This window comes from Podarcis bocagei (assembly GCF_964188305.1).
Source record: "Podarcis bocagei genome assembly, chromosome: 6".
NCBI classification, from domain to species: Eukaryota; Metazoa; Chordata; class Lepidosauria; order Squamata; family Lacertidae; genus Podarcis; species Podarcis bocagei.
Genome location: NC_138130.1, coordinates 54,242,076 through 54,262,114, shown reverse-complemented (window position 1 = coordinate 54,262,114; position 20,039 = coordinate 54,242,076). Strand labels below are relative to the sequence as shown.

The following is a 20,039-nucleotide window of genomic DNA, read 5'->3' as shown; positions in this document are numbered from 1 at the left end:
ATCCTGCAATCATTTACTACAATACCACCAATATGGACTTTGGTTGGCCTCAATTGCGGTAATCCTGAAACTGCTTACTCCGATATAATTATATTGAAAGCAAAAGGGATTATTGCAAAAGAAAGCAGTCTGAAAACTGCAACAAAAGATTCTGTGCATAGAGCTTTCTGCCAAGACACAACTTAATTTTAGTGTAATAAAATAATAGTGATAATGATATCATACCTCTTCCACTTCTGCCCACAAATCTTAGGTCATTAAATCTTGCGACTTGATTCTTCATGGCAGCAGTAGCGTTTCTGAGTTCTGCAGAGTAGTTTTCATCATTTCCAGCCATCACTGTGACCAGAGTCCCATCAGGGACATCTCCTAAGGCCACCACCTAAAAGAATAAAATGGAAGCACCATTAGTTTCTTATTGATAATTTGAAGGTGCAAACTATAAGCAAAAGTCAAATAGGATTATTATTTTTTTAATAGGGCGGTGAGGGACGGGATACAGGTGAACACAGACTTGCAAGTTTAACAATCTTAAGCACTTAGAAGTATGAAACTTACACTCAGGTTCATAAGGTTAGGATTGAAACCTAAGTTAGTTGCACTAAAGTCCAACTGAAAATCAATCGGAATTAAGTTAGCCATGATTAGCTTTTCCCATAGATTTCAGTGGGACCTAATAGTGGCTAGCTTAGTTCATATCCAAGCAGCTGAATATATATAACATTTCTTTGGTAAATAGGGTGCTAAAACACAGCACCCTATTTAACCGGGCACAATAAAGAAATCAAAACCTGAATCTCAAACACATTTTTTTGGAAGTAAATGCCATTGGTTTCAATAAAACTGAAAAAAGGGTGGTTGCATTAGTGCAGTGTGGCATTTTGGAGTGCTGTGCTGAAGCAGTGACTAAATGTAAGCTAGCAACAACCTCTAAATTCAGGCTGGTGATTGTAGATGAAGCTTGATCTATTTGCGTACTCCATGGCAATCTAGTGTGAACCAGCAGCACTTCCTTCCACACAACATGCTTAGAATCAGGAGGCCGGAAGCCCTCTACCTGACCCAGAGCCAAAGTCTCCTTTTGCACTCCCCACTTGAGTTTTGGCCCCTGTCTTCCAAGTAAGCGGCAACTTCTTTAAAAAAACCATTCTTTTCACTTCTGCTGAAACTGCCCGGTGTTGAAATTTCTGCTTAGAGTGGGCATTCTACTTCCCTCTACCCACCCTTCCTCAGCAGCCCTAGTCCTTTCAATGAAATGCAAGTCAATTCACTTTTTTTTACATTCACCTGCTCCTGTTTTTCTTTTCTAATCATCTGAGGGTAAGCAGGAACCAGGCAAAAAGTTTGAGTGAGAAATAAGGCAGGCAGCAAACTGGGGCATGGTGACCTTTTATGATTTTAGTGCAAATAGTGCAACTCCTGAACTCAAAAATAGCATCCTTTTTCCTGCTTCTCTCTCTATAAGGCCCTGTTTCTTCCTCATCTCTTTGGTCTCATAGGGTACTCTCTCTCTCTCTCTCTCTCTCTCTCTCTCTCTCTCCTAAGTTAATTGTCCCAGAATAGGACAACTGCCCCTCAGACTTTGCTGGGGACCTATGTGAGAAGTTGTTAGCCTTTTCTTCTGAAGCTTCTAGAAGAGGGTGGGGAAACTTATGGCTGTCCAGGTGTTGCTGGATCCAAACTTCCATCAGCTTCAGCCATCACCACCAAAGGTCAGTGATAATGGGAACAGAGAGTCCAGCAACATCTGGAGGGCCACAAGTTCCCCACCCTTGTTCTAGAAACTTCTAGCAGGAAGGACAAGGACAAATGACAAATGACAAACTATGAATTGGGCTCCCCAAGAAAAAATGTTTTAGCTTAAGGTTGCAGTCTTGTGAGGAATTATTACTTATTAGGGCTAATGCTACTGAAACAATTTGAACCTATTTCTGAATAAACATGGTTGTAATTGTGATATAAAGCTGTATTCCTAGGAACAGATACTGAACACAGTGAGACATCCCTCAGAATAAGATCAATTTCCCCCCAGTGAGATTTTTTCCCATAATAAGAATAAGAATAATAATGCTAGGATTGTACCCTTATACACTGATTATTATTTTTTCCTAGTCAAAATACTGTAAGATGTTAACAACAATTAGACATTCTAGCAATATTACTTCAGGTGCAATACCTTATTTTTTCCCCACCGACAAACTGAATTATAGCTTTACTAAGTCAATAAACTATAGTGTGTATTGGAACACAATTTGAAAATATTATTTAATCCTATGCATGTCTTTCTAGATATGCATACTAGTGGGTGTGTTTCTTTTGGTTGTTTTTTTTAAAATAACTTTGGTCATTTTTAAAATAATAATAAAAAACTCCACAGAAAAAGTATATTTTCAACTCTCTGTGTTTACAACATAATGCCGGAAACTCTGGGAAGACGCTAAAGAAAAATATCTGGGCCCAGGAGAAAGGGACTGGCAAGTAAAGCTGTAAAAGAGGCACAGAACACAAACATTTACATTATAAAACAGACTAAACAGATAAGTAAGAACTTGTTGACTGGAGATAGCTGGCTGTGCGTGTGTTTCTGCTTGACGGTTCAGCTTATAAAAATATGTTCTACATGAGCTAGAAGGAATACAGACAATTCAAAGTTGCAGCACAACTAAATCTTACTGCTGTATCCCACTAATTGGGGGGGAGGGGATATTTTAAGTAAGAATGAGATTATTATCTTATCCTCCATTGTACTTTTCTATTACAATTTATCAAACATTAGGAACAGATAGTTTATCATCTTTCTTTTTCACTTAATTTATACAGGCAAAAGCCAACATTAGCCATACCCCGAGCTGACCCATCAAATGAGTCTTCTCTATCATTTGTCAGATATCAGCCATCATCTTAAATTTGACAGAAAATCCTAGGTTTCCAAAGGGATTAGGGCAAAGCAACCTAATCTATGGATCAATTAAATCCGACTATTTAGATTAGCCCTGATGAAGTTCAATGCTCTGTCTTTTCTCTTTTTTTTAAGTGTTGTAAAGGTGCAATGCAAGAGTTAAGACTTAAGGACAAACCAGTGAACAGAGATTAAACTGCTATCCTAAATATTTTTACTCAGGAGTAAGTCCCACAGAGTTCACAGTGATTTATTTCAACAGCTTTAGTTACATGAAAGTCATACTGAACCCAGCTGAGGCTTATTTCCATACAAACATACTTAGGATCACAGTCTCCCATGTGGCAATATTCCCATACTTGCTTGGATGTAAGTGTCACTGGAAACAATAGTGTTTACTTCCATGTAAGCACAGTTAAGACTGGGATGTAATTCCAGGTATTCTCATTTGGTAGATTTTGGCCTTTGTGGTGTGCAAGTATGCAGTTACCATCTGCTGTAGTAAATAACAGAAAGTCCATGGATGGTTTGTTTTAAATAGCAGAACTAGTTAAGTCCTTAACTTTACTAGGACTCTTCTACAAGAAGTGGACTGTTGATCTGCTGCGTCAGAATGCTGAAAGGCAAGCTCTTGTGGGAACATGTAAAGAAATAATAATTATTCCCAAAATTATTTAAATAACAACACTCCTTGGTTGTGGGAAATAGTTATACCTACAAGGAGGAGATTATATAAGCAAAATCTAGAAAAATCCAGTCTGTGGTGTTCTTCCCGAGAATTTATTCAGTTATGGATTGGTGGTTTTTCTTTTCTTTTGAGGGACAGAATAATAAAAAAAACCCCACCAATAGTAGTGTATGCAGGATGGGAAGCTGGAAAAGGGAACTGTTAACAGTCTGCCTATCTCAGCAGTTTTATATGCAGGAGTCTGGTTTAATCCCTCTTCACCCATCACATCCCAAGTATTTTCTGGTTTTTTAAAAAACACTGATTTTGGTTGTTTTAGGTTGCAAAGCTCTATGTGTGCATATGTTGAAGGACTTGAATACAGTGGGATTTACTTCTGAATAGGCAAATATGCATAGGACCGCAACAGTTTGTTACAAAGGGTTACATATTTATTGATAATATAAGACAAAGTTCCCTTGCTTGCAAAGGTGTGTGTGTTCTGGGGCAGGGAAAATCCTGAACAATAAACATTTTTTTACTCTCTCTTCTTAAATCACACACATTTGCATTGCGTGATGGAATCCTTTCTGTAATATGACATTGTTGTTATTGTTACTTTTATTGATTTATTATTATTATTATTATTATTATTATTATTATTATTATTATTATTATTATTATTATGTTAGAAAGAAAGAAAGAAAGAAAGAAAGAAAGAAAGAAAGAAAGAAAGAAAGAAAGAAAGAACAAGGGCTTGAAGCCCCAAAAGTTCTTAAAACTGAAGCTGGTTGGAGAATAACACCTTTGGGAACTAATAAGGAAGAAACTGAACCAGTGTGAACAGATCTTTCTCATCCTCCTTGGCTGCTACTTAAGAGACCCGGGCAGGTAATCGGATTTAATATCGTGGCTATTTAAAAGCTCTGCTGGAATTCGAAGGGAGAGAAAAGCACGTACTGGCTGCTGTCAGCCTGCAGGGAAGTGAGAAAAGTGAAGCTTAGCCAGAAAAAAGGAGGGCGGGAGGCTGCGGAAGCCAGCCTGAAGCAGAACTTTGCTTTTTCTGAGTTCCCCTTGAACAGGAACAGCTTGCGGGACATTAGGATGGGGGAATACAAGGCAGACTACTTTCCTCACTATTTGGCTACCACGGCCACGTAAATTTAGTAGTGTAGCTAAATTAGGAAAAGAATTAATCGAAATAAGCAAGATCTCTTGGAAGTACACTCAATGAAAACCAATGGCACAAAAAATGAGGGACTGGGGGCAAGGGCCATTTATTAAGGTCGGGGGTGCAACAATTATTCCAGACCAAACTTAAACGAGAATGGGTTATGGAGGGCTGTGGGCAGCGATTCGAGGCCAAGCAAATTCAGACGGGTCAAGCAAATTTGAGGAAGGAGGCATAAAATTGACAAGCGTGGCATTCGCTCCGGATTCACTCCGGATTCCTCTGCGCCTTCATCAGTGAAGGCGATCCGCCGCCAAGAACCAATGGATCGGGTCCTGATCATAGAGATGAAAGGTTTTTTTGGGGTCGATTCAGAAGTGCCCAGCACACTTTCGAAGGTCTGTCCTCCGAGGAAGCGTTGCTGAGAGAGGCGGCCGCCAACCCGATCCAAGTATTGCGCGCATTTGGTTCGATTAGATTTACTTGCAAGTAAATGTGAAGCCTTGGGGTGAAATAAAGTGTGAGGGAGGGAGGGAGACGCCTGCCTTCCAGTGAGCGCGTTTGGGTGGCTTCTGCCAAGAGGGAAAACCACCTGCAGGCCTCTCGTACCCAAGGAAGCCTTTCCAGAGAGGAAACTACTCGCCCCAGGCTCTCTGCTTGCCCTGGGCTAGGAGGGGCGCCTTCACTGGGCTCCCAGAGGCTGAAAACAGGCTAGACAGTGGCCGGGCGGGCGAGAAGAGAGGTGCTTCCAGGGAGCGCTAGGATGGCTCCGCCTGGGATGTTTGGGCGAAGGGGCCAGGCAGACTGAACAAGTGTGAACGGGCCGAGGAGCAGGGCTTGGGTTTGGGCAATCCCCTACTCTATATAAGGGAACCACTGATGTCATGGAGGGCGGGGGGAGACCCCGGGGTCTTCCTCGACTCCGAGTTGGCGAGGGTAAATCTTAACACCCCTTTAAAACTTGCTAAGCCGGTTCTAAAGGGGGAAAGGAGATTTGTTAGGTTGAGCGGGCTACTGAAATCGATCCTACACGTGTCCCCTGGGAAGGAAGTCCTCCTGAATGCAGGATCGGGGGTCTTACTCCCTGGGAAGCAGCGAGAGGAGCTGGGCACAAAGTTTTGCCCACGGGAGGGTTCCGTCTCCTGTTTTGAAGCACAAGGCCCGAAAGCAGCAACCATCTCCCCGCCTCCCGAAAGAGCAAACCTTCAAAACACAAACGCTGAGCTACTGCAGAGGTCAAAGAACTTATTCTGGAGCAATGGGGGTGGGGGCCGTCATGAAACCTTGCTGTTTTTTTGCAAAGTGAGTGTTCTGTTACTTTATTTATTTATTTGTTCATGGATGAATGCCAGGCGATTGCATCCACACACACGCAAACTCAGCCGTCCTGCTTCGTTTTAAAACTCTGCTGGGGGCTGACTTGTTCCGTGCGAACAAATGCGAGTTTTACATCCAAAGGGAAATATCTGTTTATATGCAGGGATACTTCCAGCTCTGGCGTTTCTTAAAGTTAGGCCTGAAGGACTTGGATTTTTTATTTTATTTTTTTTAAGCACGCGGACGCTTTTGTCACTATCACACGTGCATTATAACCCAATAGAGGGGGTCGATTTCAAACGCCTGGAAATCTGCGTGTATCTGTTTTCTATTTGCTACTATATGCACGTGGACTAAGCTGCCGGCTGCAGCGGGTGCTCTCAACATATGGGATCCAAACACAAAAGAAATCCACGCCAACCTTGAGTTATATGTTAATCCCTTTGGGGACACCCGGAGGGGGTGGGAGCGGCTTGAGCGGCTTCAGTTACAAAGCGGTGCTCGCAGGTGCTTCGCGCTGAGCCCGCCTTCCAGTCCTAAGTTATTTTATAGGGGCGATCTCCCTGACCCCGGCGCAAATCAGGTGCGCAGCTTCAGCGGCTGAAGGGTCTGCTTCCTTCCGCAGCATGTAGGGGTGTGTGTGTATCCCCCCCCCGCGCAACATGTAAGCACAAAACCCACCAGAACCTTTCCCTCCTTTTACAGCACTCTTCGTGCAGACCGATCCTATTAATGTTTCCTCGCAAGTCAGTCCCCGCAGAATTCAGCGAGGCCGCCGCAGCCTGTCGTAGCGATTTGTGAATGAACTTCAGGGGCCGAAAGGAGAAAACTCTCCTCCCTTTCGTACTCCAGCCTGAGCTATGCAGAGATGGTGAGAGCTCAGCCATGAAAGGAGAGGGCCTTTCTGCGTTCAGCGAAAGACCGTAAATGTGAATGAGGAGGCTTCAATAGCCCTAGAGGCCCGGTCCTCATCTCGCGTGTGCCTTTATGCTTGCGAGACTACACTTGCGAGGCTTGCTTCACTCGGCTTTAAGTCAAACTGCCTTTACGCAGAAGTAATCCTAAGGGTACCGAACAGTGTTTACTTCTAAACGAAGCAAGCGGGATTTCTAAAATAACCACTTGTTGAGGTCAGATCTGCGCGTAGATACCGCTGGCTGTGATGGAAGCATGTCTAAGATTGTAATAGATATCAAGTAGTGTGTGTTAGTGTGTGAATTCCTTACTTGGCACCGTGGACAATTCTGCTCCCGTAAATACCTTCTTAGGTTTTTCCTGCTCCATCCACCAGCTGGCTACGCTCGGAGGGACGCCGTATGAAAGAGTGTGGGTAAGAGAAAGCGTGTGTAGATTTAAAAAAAATAAAATGGTTTGGCTCGCTGTGTTTCTGCTAAAGGGCTTTGGGAATTGGGGTATTAATTCAGTAACTGCTTTTGACTCCCTAGAGGGAGGAGGAATCCTGAGCGACTGGAAGCAGGTCTAAGCTCAATCTTCCCGTGAAATATTTCCTCCTCCATGATATTTACTTACACGTGTTACTCCTTGTCCTCCTGGCGTGAAGTCCTTTGATCCTTTCTACTTTGCCTGTTTGTGCCTGGCATCCCCGAAGGCGTTTATTCGGGAGAAAGCCCCACGGAATTCAATTGAGCATTTCCTTCCAAATACTCTTAGTGGTTTAGGAAGGTCGAGTTTAAGGCTCGGAGGTCAGTCAGTGCTTTCGGGAGGAAGGCGTTAAGTTCTGGGTGATTGTAGGAAGTACAGTAAGTAGCCTTCTCTCTCATGGGGAAATCTCTATTAGGGGAAGGGTGGGTGGAAAGTCTATCTACCCCTGGCCAGTTGAGGCCTGCTGGTTTCTGCGGTTCTTGCACATAATACTAGGTGGCCTTTGGTCTTAAGCGAGGCTTGCACACTTAGGATAACTTATTACTACAGGCTGATTATGCCTTCTCTGTGAAGTGATTATGAGAATTCACTCCTGTTTACTAAAGTTTTAGAGACATGGAGCAGTTTACGGAGATTCCACTTTTGTTTTGGGTTTGTTTGAAAATAAAACAAGCCAGCCTACCCGTGTATTACGGATGGGAAAGATATCTCCATGGCACCCTAAGTGTTCAGGGTGGCACTTTCAGGGCAATCCTAACCATGCAGAAGTAAGTCCTATTGAATTTAGTGAGGTGTATTCCCAGGCAAATGTCGGTAGCTGCTACTCGATAGAAGAAAATAAGCTCAACTGAGCAGAACGTGGCTTGCTTTTGGTGGAAAATGCACAGGACAACGTGCTAAGGCTAAGTCTCCCTTAACTCGGTAGGCTTTATTCCTCACTTAAAGCTGCTTAGGGTCGCGCTACACGGCAGCGCCGGGGCGCACACTTCCTCCGAAGTAAACTTCAATTATTGTAAAGGGGTCTTGCTTCCAGGTCAACCTGCACGAGGGGCCGTCGGCATGGCTGCAATCCGACGCCCACTTACTCCGAATTAAGCCCTCTTCCAATTTAGTCAGATTTCCTAACGAGGATCGGACCCGGTTAGACATTTGGGGAGCCTTTTCCGCGCGCCACGAAACCGCGTCTAAGGATGCAGTCCACATGGCCGGGGGCCGAACTTTGCGGTTTCCGTTTCGAGGCTGCCACCCTTTCCTCAATGCACACATCGCTGGAAAAGTCCAGCCTCGCTGCTTTCTGTGGATCTTACTTCCGAGTAAACCCGCACAGGCTCGGGCTGCCCGGCTGCAAGCCGAAACTTTCCCCCCCTGCAAGCCCCCTATAAAAGCAGTGGGCCTTTACTGCCAAGTAAATAGTAATGGGTTGCATTAGACACAAGACTGACAGCTGAGTCGACCCCCCCGCCGCCCCCCTCTTCTCCCCTTGCCCCTCGTACCTTGAAGGCGATGGGCAGCGTCTTGTTGCACCTCCAGTGGGTCGGCAGGACGGAGCAGAGGAAGTTGGGGCTGTCGGTGCGCACCAGCTCGCCGGCGTGATCGGCCAGGACCTCCACCATGCTGCGGTCCGCGGTCCTCATCTTGCCCGCCAGGGCGCCGCCGCCGCCGCCGCCGTTCTCGTGGCCAACCAGCGGCAGCGCGTCGCTCATCTTGCCCGGGCTCAGCGCGGTCGAGGGCGGCGTGAAGCGGCGGCTCGTGCTGGTATCTACGGGGATACGCATCACAACAAGCCGGTTGAGTGAGAAAGCTCCGCACGGGGCTTCGCGCAAAGCGGGGCGGGCGCAGCAACTCTTCGGCCGGAGGCTCTCGGGAGACCCACATAAAAGGAAAGAGCCTTAGGGGTCCCGCAGAGGAGCCAGTCGCGGAGTCAATGCGGATCAACAGTTGGCTACGGCAGGGGGACGCTCGCTCTCCTGGTCCTGCCACACTTAATCCAAGCATCCAGTTGGCAAGCTCTCCTGGAAATATACTGCGCGTCCCTCTCTCTTAGAAGCAACAGCAAAAAGAAGCAAGAGTCCCTAATAGGTTTGGACAAGCTTTTTTTCTTTTGGCCTTCTCCCCTCAGGAATGACCAGTGCTATGAAAAATCAAAGGCCCTTCCAAAATCCCACACATGGGGAGGAGAAGGACTGAGCAAAGGCATCCGTTGCAAGCACCGGAGACGGGAGGAGGGAAGGGGCTAGCCAGTCCTTCCAGTAGCGAGTTTCCTGTCCTGTTGGGAGAGCAGGCTGCTCTCTCCCGTCCACCCACACCCCGCTCTGCTCCTTAAAAAACAAAAAAAAACACCCCGCTTTAGAATCCGGATTTAAGCCCACCAGTCTCTGCTCGTGGAGAGAGAAAATCGGTTTCAGAACAATTTGAGGGCAGGGAGGGAAGAGGGGGGGCAGGCTTTCACGGACGTGGCCTGAGGTTTCTCAAAGGTCAAGCGGCTATCACAGCATTATATACTGTACTTCATCAAATATTTACAGTCGGCTCTAGAGAGAGTTTAAACACAACAGAAATCCATTAATGTTCTTCTGCAGGAGCTCCGCTTCCCTGCCCCTCTCTTCCCAAAGCGGCCTTGAGAAACCCGGCCTCGGGGGGCTGCCGCGCCGCTCTCCGAAAGGGCCAGGAGAGTCCCGCGGCCGCGGCGCCGTTTCGCAACGCTTGGGCCGGGTCGGCGACGAGGGCGAGGAATGGAAGAAGAAGAAGATGATGATCCCGGCAGGTCGGGCGGCCAATAATGTGAAGGAAAGGAGGAGGGAGGTAGTCCATATGAGGAGAGAGAGAGAGAGAGGGAAGGGGGGGGGGAAACACCCCTCTGGTTTGGTCGGGGCTGCTGGTTGGCTTGTGGGTTCCCTCTGCGGTTACTGCGTGCAGCAACTTTCGAGCGCGCACTTCTGAAGTCACCCAACAGTCTGTGGCCGCCGGGTGAGTCACGCTGCCAACTTGGGGGGAAAAGATCTGAGGCAATCTTCCTCAGATTCAGCCGCCGGGGCCCGGCTGCTCAGCTATGGTTTAACCACAGCAGGTGGAGCTCGGCTTTCGGGACCATCGTTCGCTTCCTCTCCTCCGCACCCCTCGCCCCCTCACGGCCTTCCTCTTCCCCTCCCCTCCTTTCTCGCGCCTCCAACTTCGTTACAACGCGCGAGGGGGGCCCGGCCGAGTTTCCGCTTCTGCCCCACCAGAAGGCTAGCAGCACACGCGATTGGCAGTAAGAACAAACACAGGCACGCACGCACACACGCAGGCAGGCAGGCTGGCGGACGGGCGCGCAAGCGGCCTCAGAGTCAAGAGTTAAAAGAAGAAGTAGTAGGAGTCGCTCAGACGAGAGAGCCTGCGCTCCTCCCAGGGTCCACGTTCCCCAAGCGGAAGGAGTCTTCACGTGTTCACCAGACGCCAACGGCGAGCTTCCCCGAGGGCTCCTGCCTAGGGAGGCCAGTCTCTCCAGCTGTGTGTGACCTTCTGTGAGGCGCTGTTTGTTTGCTCATGCTGGTCTCAAAAAGCCTGGTCTGTCTCTCTCTCTCTTTCTCTCTCTCTCTCTCTGCCCCCCCCCCTCCGCGCGCCCTCCTCCTCCTCCTCCCTCTCGCCTTCTGGCTCTATGAATGGAGATTGACTGGAAATGAATTTGCTTTTACAGTAAGAGAGTCCGGAGGAATGCCATTCCCTCAGCTCTTTTGCATAGGGGAGGGCGCCGGCCAATCAGAGCCCTTTCCGGTATTCAGCAGGGCGCGGCTCCAACCCGCGGGCTCCTGGAATTGGCCTGCGCACCGCCGCTGGAAGCTACTGTAAAAAGCCAAAGGGAGGCCCGCGTGTCAGTGGGACGCGGCGATTACCGCAGCGCGCGCGCGAGAAAGAACAAGCGAGCAAGCGGCAGACCTCTGGGCGGCGGCGGCGGCTGCGGCGTCTTGTGCGAAGCCTCAGAAAGGCGGGCTGAGGGAGATGCGGGGACAAGAGTCGCGCGGCCCGCTCACGCGCCAAACGTTTCCCTCGTGCGTGGGTGGGTCCCCGCGGGACAACGAAAAGGGCGCGAAAGTAGCCCCCGAGACTCTCAGTCGCCTGACTGGCTTCGAGAAGGAAGCTCACCCCGCACGGACCCCGAGCAGCCGCCCGCCCCCCACCCCAGCCGGGCTTTTTTAACAGTCACCAACCCTCACGAAGCCTAGGCCAGGTCCCACGCAGTGACTGGGCTAGTAACGCGCGGCTGAGGGAAAGGGGATGGGCGGTTTTCGCTTCTTGTGGAAATAAAGCGAGATATATCGCCTTCAGTAAGAGCTGCCGCCTCCCCTTCCAAGTAGTATTATTTTGCCCCGATTCAGCATGTGAGCACCCACAAAATGCAAAGTTCTGGGCAAAGGGTCGCCTGATGAATATTTGCCTATCGCACAGTTGTTTACCAGGATGGGGAAACTTGCCCCCGTTCGGATTGTTTAACTCCAGTTCCCATCTGCTCCAGCCAGCAGGGCCAAATATTTGGGACAAGGGGATTTCTATTTTTCCACTTTTCCAGACACTCCTGGATTAAGTGCAGAGAGCGATTTTTTTTAAAGGTCTCACTTCCTTTCTCCTCTGATCTGTTCCTCACATCTCTAGAGATTATGCCCAAATTTCAATATGCAGTACACCACACTGCAGCCCATGTTCTTTTTGAGACTATAAAAAAATGCTTTGAAAAGGTTGGCCAGGGCAATCATAGTCACTGAGGCGTTTTATAGATCAGTCACACAGATAGTGGTGTTTTGTCAGACTTTGGCACTGCAGTGGAGGGCCAACACTGCAGGGGAGAAGTTTTGGATCCATGGCAGTAGAGGGTGGGGAGAATGGAGTCCCAGCTCTTCTCATACCACACCAGTGTGGTGTAGTGGTTAAGAGTGGTGGACTCGTAATCTGGTGAACCATGTTCGCTTCCCCGCTCTTCCACATGCAGCTGCTGGGTGACCTTCTCTGAAGTCTCTCAGCCCTACTCACCTCACAGAGTGTTTGTTGTGGGGGAGGAAGGGAAAGGAGATTGTTAGCTGCTTTGAAACTCCTTAGGGCAGTGATAAAGCGGGATATCAAATCCAAACTTTTCTTCATACTCTCCCCCTCCCCTTGTTTACAGGACAGGTCTCTACAGGCCTTCACTAAGTTGCTCCCAAGTGAGTTGGGTCAAGGATTGCAGCCTTAGCTATCTCACTTTCTATAATGTGTTGGAGTGCAGCTCCCTTGGATCATAAAATGTGCTACAGAGTTGAACCCTAGCACAGCACTTGGACTGGCTACCAGCTGTCAGCATGAGAAGCAATAGAGCCCCGCTAATAGGAAGCTGAACTCGAATCTGGGAGCCCAGGGGAGCCAAGGCTGACCGGAAAGAATTTGCCAAAGGCAATGAGCCCATTTCTGGAGTTGAACGGCATGGATCCAGGTCTCTCAATTAGTTGGATCACACGCTTTCAACTGTTGAGTGATGGCGTGAGCCTTAAGATGCCAATTTTTATAAGGAATGCCAATTATTCTTCACTGTGACAGCTCCATACAGTATTACATTATGTTCCTGATTCCAGACTTAACAATGCCTCAAATCACCTTCTCTTTGATTTTTCTATTTCTTTTTAAAAAAACCTGGCAGTCTTGTTCAACACAGGCTATAGTAATCAGAACTATACTTTTGATCAGGCCAAATGAATTCATATACAGTATTGTGTCCAGTCTAAAAGAGATGTGCTATTTATATAATCTGAGGCAAAAGCACACATGAAAAGATAAATGACATTTCTTTAGCACCCTGGCACTGGGTTATAGAGCAGCAAGGCATTTGGAAGTTTATGCCGAATGGTGGCTGATCTCATAGTGATGTAGTAATTAGTTTGTTGGACTGGAGCCTTGGAAGACCCGGGTTCCAGTCGCCACTAGGTTACAAACCTTACTGATCTTTTAAGCCAATCCAGGGCTGCCAACCTGGATCAAATATTGTGGGAGCCCAGGTGAGCCATGCCCCCACATAATCGATCACATGTGCACACACACCATTTGAATGGGAATGCCCATCAACCTTGTGGGGGCCCAGCCCCCTCAAATATTTTATTGTGGGGGCCAAAGCCCCCAGGCCCCTGGTAATTGGCTCCTATAAGCCAGTCACTGTCCTGCAGCAACACTGCGTTGTTGGGAGACCCATATATGAGTTCCTTGGAGGAAATGTAATAAAATAAAAATAACAAAGTGCCATAAATATAAGCTTTTCTGCCATGGTTCTTTATGAAAGTGAGTGTGATGTAGTGGATAGTGCTGGCAGTATTGTGGCATGGGGGGTCAACAGGGGCAATTGCCCTGATGCAAAATTGTTAGGGGCGCAAAATTCCAACACCCAGTTATGCCTCAGCTGCATTTTTCCATCGCTGGGCCCAACTGATAACGGCTTCTCCATGCAGACCAGGAAGTGATCTACCCAGACAATAGAACGACTCTTCTTTTGTGTTCTACACACCCTTGGCACACCCTTGAAATTACCTGCAGTTGAATTCCAGGATATGCAACAACTAGCTAGCAGTGCATTTGTATAAAACAGGGCTGGGGAACCCTTGGCCCTCCAGATGTTGTTGGACTGTTGCTCTCCTCATCTGCTGACCCAGGGCTGATGGGAGTTGGAGTCCAACAGCACCTGGAGGGCCAATTTTCCTCACCCCAGACATAAATGGATGGAATTTCATGCATTAGTGGAATCAGCCTGTGAACAAACTCTCTTTGCCACTTGCCACTTACATCAATGCTCAGAACATGCCTAGGCATACACCACAAGCCCATGTCACTGGGGCTTTCAATCCCTCTCCCCAAATTTCTCCACAGGGAGACATTTCCTTAAGCTTAAGGGAGAAAACAGAAGGCCCTTCAGAATTAGATGAGGATCTCATCTTTATTGATCAGCTTGGTGTGTTGCTTAAATTGTAACCAAATGCTGCAGCTCAGGAGGGAGAGAGTGCTGTCCTGCTTGTAAGCTTCTCACGGGCATCTGCTTGGCCACTGTGAGAACAGGATGCTGGACTCGATGGACCTTCGGCCTGATCTAGCAGGGCTCTTCTACAAACTATCCTATTTGTATGTGTGCCTGATCCCTAGATGCTTTCATTAAGAGGCTGACACATTTCTGAAAATCCTTTGGGCCCCTGCAATTTCTTCTCTGTAACCGAACATTTTACCCCACTGTATGCTATCTTCACTTGCTGACGGGTATCTTGGTCCAACCAGGACTATGATGCTGGTGCTCCTCCTACCCCCTGGCACAAATTAGCTTAACTTATAGCATGCAGTGGGATGCGGGTGGCGCTGTGGGTCCACAGAGCCTAGGACTTGCTGATCAGAAGGTCGGCGGTTCGAATCCCCGCAACGGGGTGAGCTCCCATTGCTCGGTCCCTGCTCCTGCCAACCTAGCAGTTTGAAAGCACGTCAGTGTGCAAGTAGATAAATAGGTACCGCTCCGGCGGGAAGGTACACGGTGTTTCCGTGCGCTGCTCTGGTTCGCCAGAAGTGGCTTAGTCATGCTGGCCACATGACCCGGAAGCTGTATGCCGGCTCCCTCGGCCAATAAAGCGAAATGAGTGCTGCAACCCCAGAGTCGGCCACGACTGGACCTAATGGTCAGGGGTTCCTTTACCTTTACCTTTACTATAGCATGCAGTTGTTTTTACTAAAAAAAAATGTTTAGGGGTAGTTTCTTTTCCTACTCATATTGAAATACTACCCCTTAATAAGGCCTGCCTTAGATTCACAAAATGTTTAGGGGTATGTGTGCCCCCAGAAAAAAAGCACTGATAGCATTAATAGATCAGAATTTTCCCTCCCTTAAGAAGCCTGGGCAGGCCAAATATAGCGGGATGGGGGAAGAGGAGAGAGAGAGAAAGAAAGGGAAGATTCCAACTCCTGCTTTTCTCAGATTACCGGGGATCACGAAGGCAAAGCGTGTATGGAGGGAAGGGAGTGGGGAGGAGGAAAGGGGAAACAGTTTCCCAAGAAGGGTAAAAGGCACGTTAAGTTAGCAACGTCCGTTGCACAAATCTGCAACATGGAAGAGAAACCGCAGGGGTCTGGCGCGGGGGCAGGGAGGCGGAGGAGTGGGCCTGGTGCAATCGCAAAGAGGAAGCGGCTTTCTCTTCGAAGCTTGTTGTTTCCTCGGTCGCTGGAGCTGCCCGCAGTTGCATTGCGCAACCGACTCCGGAAACCTCTAGCACCAAAGCAGCCCGCTTTGAGCAGCATGCAAAGCCTGGCCGGGGCTCTCTTGCTGCAGGGACGCGGAGCGGACGCTAGAGGGCGCCCAAAGCCCTTGGCCTTCCCCTTGCCGAAGCACTGGAACAAGTGCCGTGGCCCGCACAGCAGCTTAAGAGAGAGGGAGGGGGCCGGGACAGTCCCACCTGCCGATGTCCCCCGAAAACCCGTCGCTGCCTTCCCCTGCTTAAACCTACGTGAGCTGAACGGGTGTGCGCCGGCGCGATAAAGCCGGGCAGAAGCACACTTTGCTCTGTCTCAGCTCTGCATAGATCGCTGCGCTGGGGCAAGCGCGGCTCGCTGGCTCTCGCCCTGCCTTCCGCGCACCAGCCCGGATGGATGCGCCTCCCTCGCTCTCTGCAGCCGTGAAAACAAGCCTGGCGCGCACAAAAGCCCGCTGATTCACCCGGCCGATCAGCACACGAACTCAGCCGGATGATGAGCAGCGTGGCATCTAAATCTCGGGAGGCTCAGCCTTCATTCTCGCCCCAATCCCTCTTCCCATTGACGAATGTTGCAAGTTGGAGAGGTTTGAGCACAGCTCCTCCGAGCTGTCATCGGGGAGGGATCAGGAGGGCGGGGAGCAGATTTCAGGTGCGATCATGTCCTTTTCCCTTAAGATGCCTTAAACCAGAGAGAGAGAGAGAGAGAGAGAGAGAGAGAAAGAAAGAAAGAAAGAAAGAAAGAAAGAAAGAAAGAAAGAAAGAAAGAAAGAAAGAAAGAAAGAAAGAAAGAAACGCCGTCCAATAACAGTGTCTGCATGCAAAAGTGCAAAAGAGCTGCGCCTAGATTTCGGCTCCTTGACAGCAGGCCGTTCACGGCGCACGAGCAGTGAACGTGGTCAACTGCAAGTTTCCACCAGTAATTCTAGACTCTCTGGTGTTCACGGGTTTAAGGGTGCGGCGGGGAGACGTCTTTAGAGGGCCACGTGCGCCCTGCCTTGTCTCCCTTCCAAAGGCGGCGAGCCATCTGTGCTGCGCCTAGGGTGCCTCCTGCTTTTTCTGCTGAGTCGGACCCTGGCCCTCTGCCCCGAAGGCACCGCCGCTGTGCACTTTCCACTGTGCACTTAAGCCCACTTGTTCACGTCACTGGTGAGCCTCCCTAACCCTTCTCCGAATAACTGTCTTGTTCATAACTGATGAATCAAGTTATTCACGTCAAGTTAAACATTACTGTCCGCCCAGGAATGGCAAGTATTTCTACAGAAGCCGGCTGGGCCTCGCCCTCCTGGACCAAAGACAACAGGACGTCCGGAGTCCCACGTTCGCTGCGTACACACGATATCTTTAAAGCGCAGTCGATGCGCAAAATGTTATGGGCACTGTGGTTCACCCCTCACAGAGAGACCATCCCCAGCAGCCCTTATCCAAACTCCAGCGCCCAGAATTCATTGAGGGCGAAACTTGCTTCGAATGTGCTTTGCATGTGTACGCAGAGCGCTGCAATCCGCGGTGCCTGCCGGTCTACTTTAAGTCAACAGAGGAGTCCATGGGTTGCGCGGACTGGAAGAATAAACTTGGAACCGAGTGCCAAATCGTGCCCAGTCATGTCCGGTTTCTTGGAAGAATACTTTAGGGAGATCAGGAATTCAACCCAAATTTTTTTTAGGTAAAGCGGGCCGTGTGTCTACACGGAGATGGCCCTGGAAGGTAACGTGAGGATGGGCTGTCAGCTAATATAGTTCTTCGTTTATTCGCTGGGGGCAACGTTCATTTTACATCCCGATCCTAAGCATAAGCAGCCCCCTTAGCGTCCGGCTATAATCCTATACACGCTTACCTGGGAGTAAGTCTCATTCAACTCATTGAGGCTTACTTCTGAGTAGGCATGTTTGAGGGTGAGCTGCCAACAACACCCCAAGCGCTTCAAAAACGTACTCGCAGCTATTATCACTACTCTAATAACCGTAGTATTATCCTCGTATTTTGGGGGTGGGGGCGGGCGGGCGGTGGAGGATGAAAGATTAATGACTCAGGCGACATTTGAGCAGCGGTCTTTCTGGCCTGATCATCGCCCCCGCCACACAACGTCCCATAGTAGGAAATGCCCTCGAATTTACTGGCAACTCATCTTAGGATCCCCGCTCAGCCGTCCCTCCAAATCTTAACTCTCTTTATTTTCGAGAGACATTCCCGTTGATTTAAAGGAGGGTTTTCTTCTGCATTAGGATGCTTAGGACAGCAGCTTTGTTTTTCGTTTTGAAAAAGCCCATTCTGCAGGCATCAGATGGATAGAGTTCCACGCCATCAGCACCACATCTACCCTTTTCTCGCAGGGCAAAGCCAAGGCCGCGCCGTCCTCCTTGGAAGGGGACCCTCCCGGGCCGATGCCAGCGAAGACCCCCCCTACCACCACCCCCCTTTCTCCAAATGCGTCCCCATAAAACCCACTCACGTGGATGGGAAGCGGGCGGAGAGGGAATTGTCTGGCCTCTGGGCGCTTATAGCCTGCGCCCCAGGTCAGGATAGAACCACCCTTTCCCGCTTGACCTAAAGCTGCGGAACAGGAAAGCGGAAAGAAGTGGATGGATCGGAGTTCAAATGGGAACTTTGTGGGTCTGAGGCTTTTGGTGCCGCAAGAGCCGAACGGAGCCGCCAGGGAACTCGGTGCGTCTGGAAGGGAGAATCCTAACACGTATCTGAGCCCCTTACAACTCCATCCAGTCGCCCGCCCGCAGCTTCTCAAAACCTCTCCGCCCTTTATCATTAGGAACTGAATTAACGCTTTAAAGCCCGGGCGGTCCCTAAATACTTTGGTCCATCGATCCTGTAGATTTCAAGTAAATTTCCCTCCAATTGATTCCGGGCTTCCTGCGCTAGAAATTAACAAACCACGTCATCACCTGCAACAACCTTGCGAGGTTAACTCGCTCTGAGTTTAGGGGGAATGGAAAGCCTACCCCATCCATCCTCCGCTCCCAATGCGGGGGAGACCCTCTGTCTGGGGCGTGCTCCCCGCGCCCCAATCCAGAGTTCCAGTTTAACGGCGCCCTATAGATCATGCCGATGGCTTTCCAGGAGATGACACGGAGAGGGCGCACAACTTTCTGGTGGATCGCAAAGCTGCGCAGCCCAGGAAATTTCACGCATCCAAATTGGTTACCTAAACCCTCCCCATCCACCCCGAACTCTAATACTGGTGGATTTCGGAGCTTCCTTTTTCGTTGATTTTAAGCGAGAATTTAAGACACTTAAACAAACCCCCCCCCAAAAAAAACTTCCTTTCTTTTTGCAGGCTCGCAACGGGCTTTCTCAAAAGAACCCCGTCGTTTTTGTTTTTGTTTTTGAATGGAGTGGATACGCACTTCAGTAAAGCAGGTGTGGAATCGATGGCCGTCAAATAAGTCGATCCCAACCGTTTTTGCTTAAAAGTGGCGGCGAGGGTGGAAAGGGGACCCTGAAAGATTTTTGCGTTGCATTATCCTGACGCTATTTAACTTCCGCGCAGGTTTGAGATGGCCAAGGATCCGCCGCGCAAGCCGACTCCGGCGACGTCCGCGGCTTAATCGACGTGTCCGCGGCCCCTTTTGCTGACGCAGATTCCCAACCCATTTACTTGCAAAGTATCTCTCGCTGATGTCATGAAACTTACACCCAAGTAACGCGGATGGAACCCGAGTCGAAAATGATTGCCTTTCCGAATCTGGACTGCGATATTTAAAACCCATATTCATCCTGTTTTATATACTGTATAATGTACCATATACACAATAAACACTGGTTTGGTTTATTTTATGTTTTTAAAGAAACCCTCTCTTATTTAAACCACAAGCTAATTGGCTTTCTCTTCATGGTTGCTAGTTTCCTTCCTTGATTTCCCAGACAAGAACTAAAGGGGAAAAAACAGCAACTTCAAATGGGAATGTTCAGGAGGAGGATGTCATTTAAGTTATAACCATACAGTATTATGATACGTGGAGGTGATGGGTTTGCACAAATCTATGGATCGTGCGGAGCTCGTGCAGAGCGATCCTGTGGAGGTTTACTCGGCCGTAAATGGCTTTAAATTGAAAAGAACTTGAAAGAGTATTTGCCTCCTTTCAGGGTTAATTAACATGACCAGTCCCATCACACATATTGGACGAATGTTCTCCGATTATTTTTTTAACACTTACTGAACTTTACTTCGTGTAGAACAAAGAGTCTTGCAAGCACCTTGAAGGCGGATAGATTTATTGTGCCGTAAGCTCTCTGGAGCCTACTTTGCCTAGTCCACGGAATTTCATGCCACAGTAAATCTATTAGTCTTTTAAGGTATCATAAAGACCCTTGTTTTTGTTGAAAAATACTAACACAAAAGTTGTCACTTCGGAATAGTTTGCTTGTGGAGTC

At 48.6% G+C, this 20,039-nt stretch overlaps 1 protein-coding gene and 1 long non-coding RNA gene across 4 annotated transcripts in view; one reads left to right on the top strand and one right to left on the bottom strand.

The window, feature by feature from the left end:
• RUNX1 (RUNX family transcription factor 1) overlaps positions 1 to 20,039 on the bottom strand; it is a 181,277-nt gene that overhangs the window by 75,159 nt on the left and 86,079 nt on the right. For all 3 annotated transcript variants that reach the window (XM_081198785.1, XM_081198783.1, XM_081198784.1), the window contains 2 exons: positions 8,931 to 9,196; positions 226 to 382 (listed from right to left, as the gene is read on the bottom strand). In XM_081198785.1, the coding sequence (XP_081054911.1) occupies positions 226 to 382; positions 8,931 to 9,196 (423 nt within the window). The remainder of the gene's footprint in view (positions 1 to 225; positions 383 to 8,930; positions 9,197 to 20,039) is intronic.
• On the top strand, positions 9,208 to 19,439 carry LOC308589614. The gene is made up of 2 exons (XR_014009401.1): positions 9,208 to 10,404; positions 19,156 to 19,439. It is a non-coding gene; the product is annotated as an uncharacterized lncRNA (long non-coding RNA).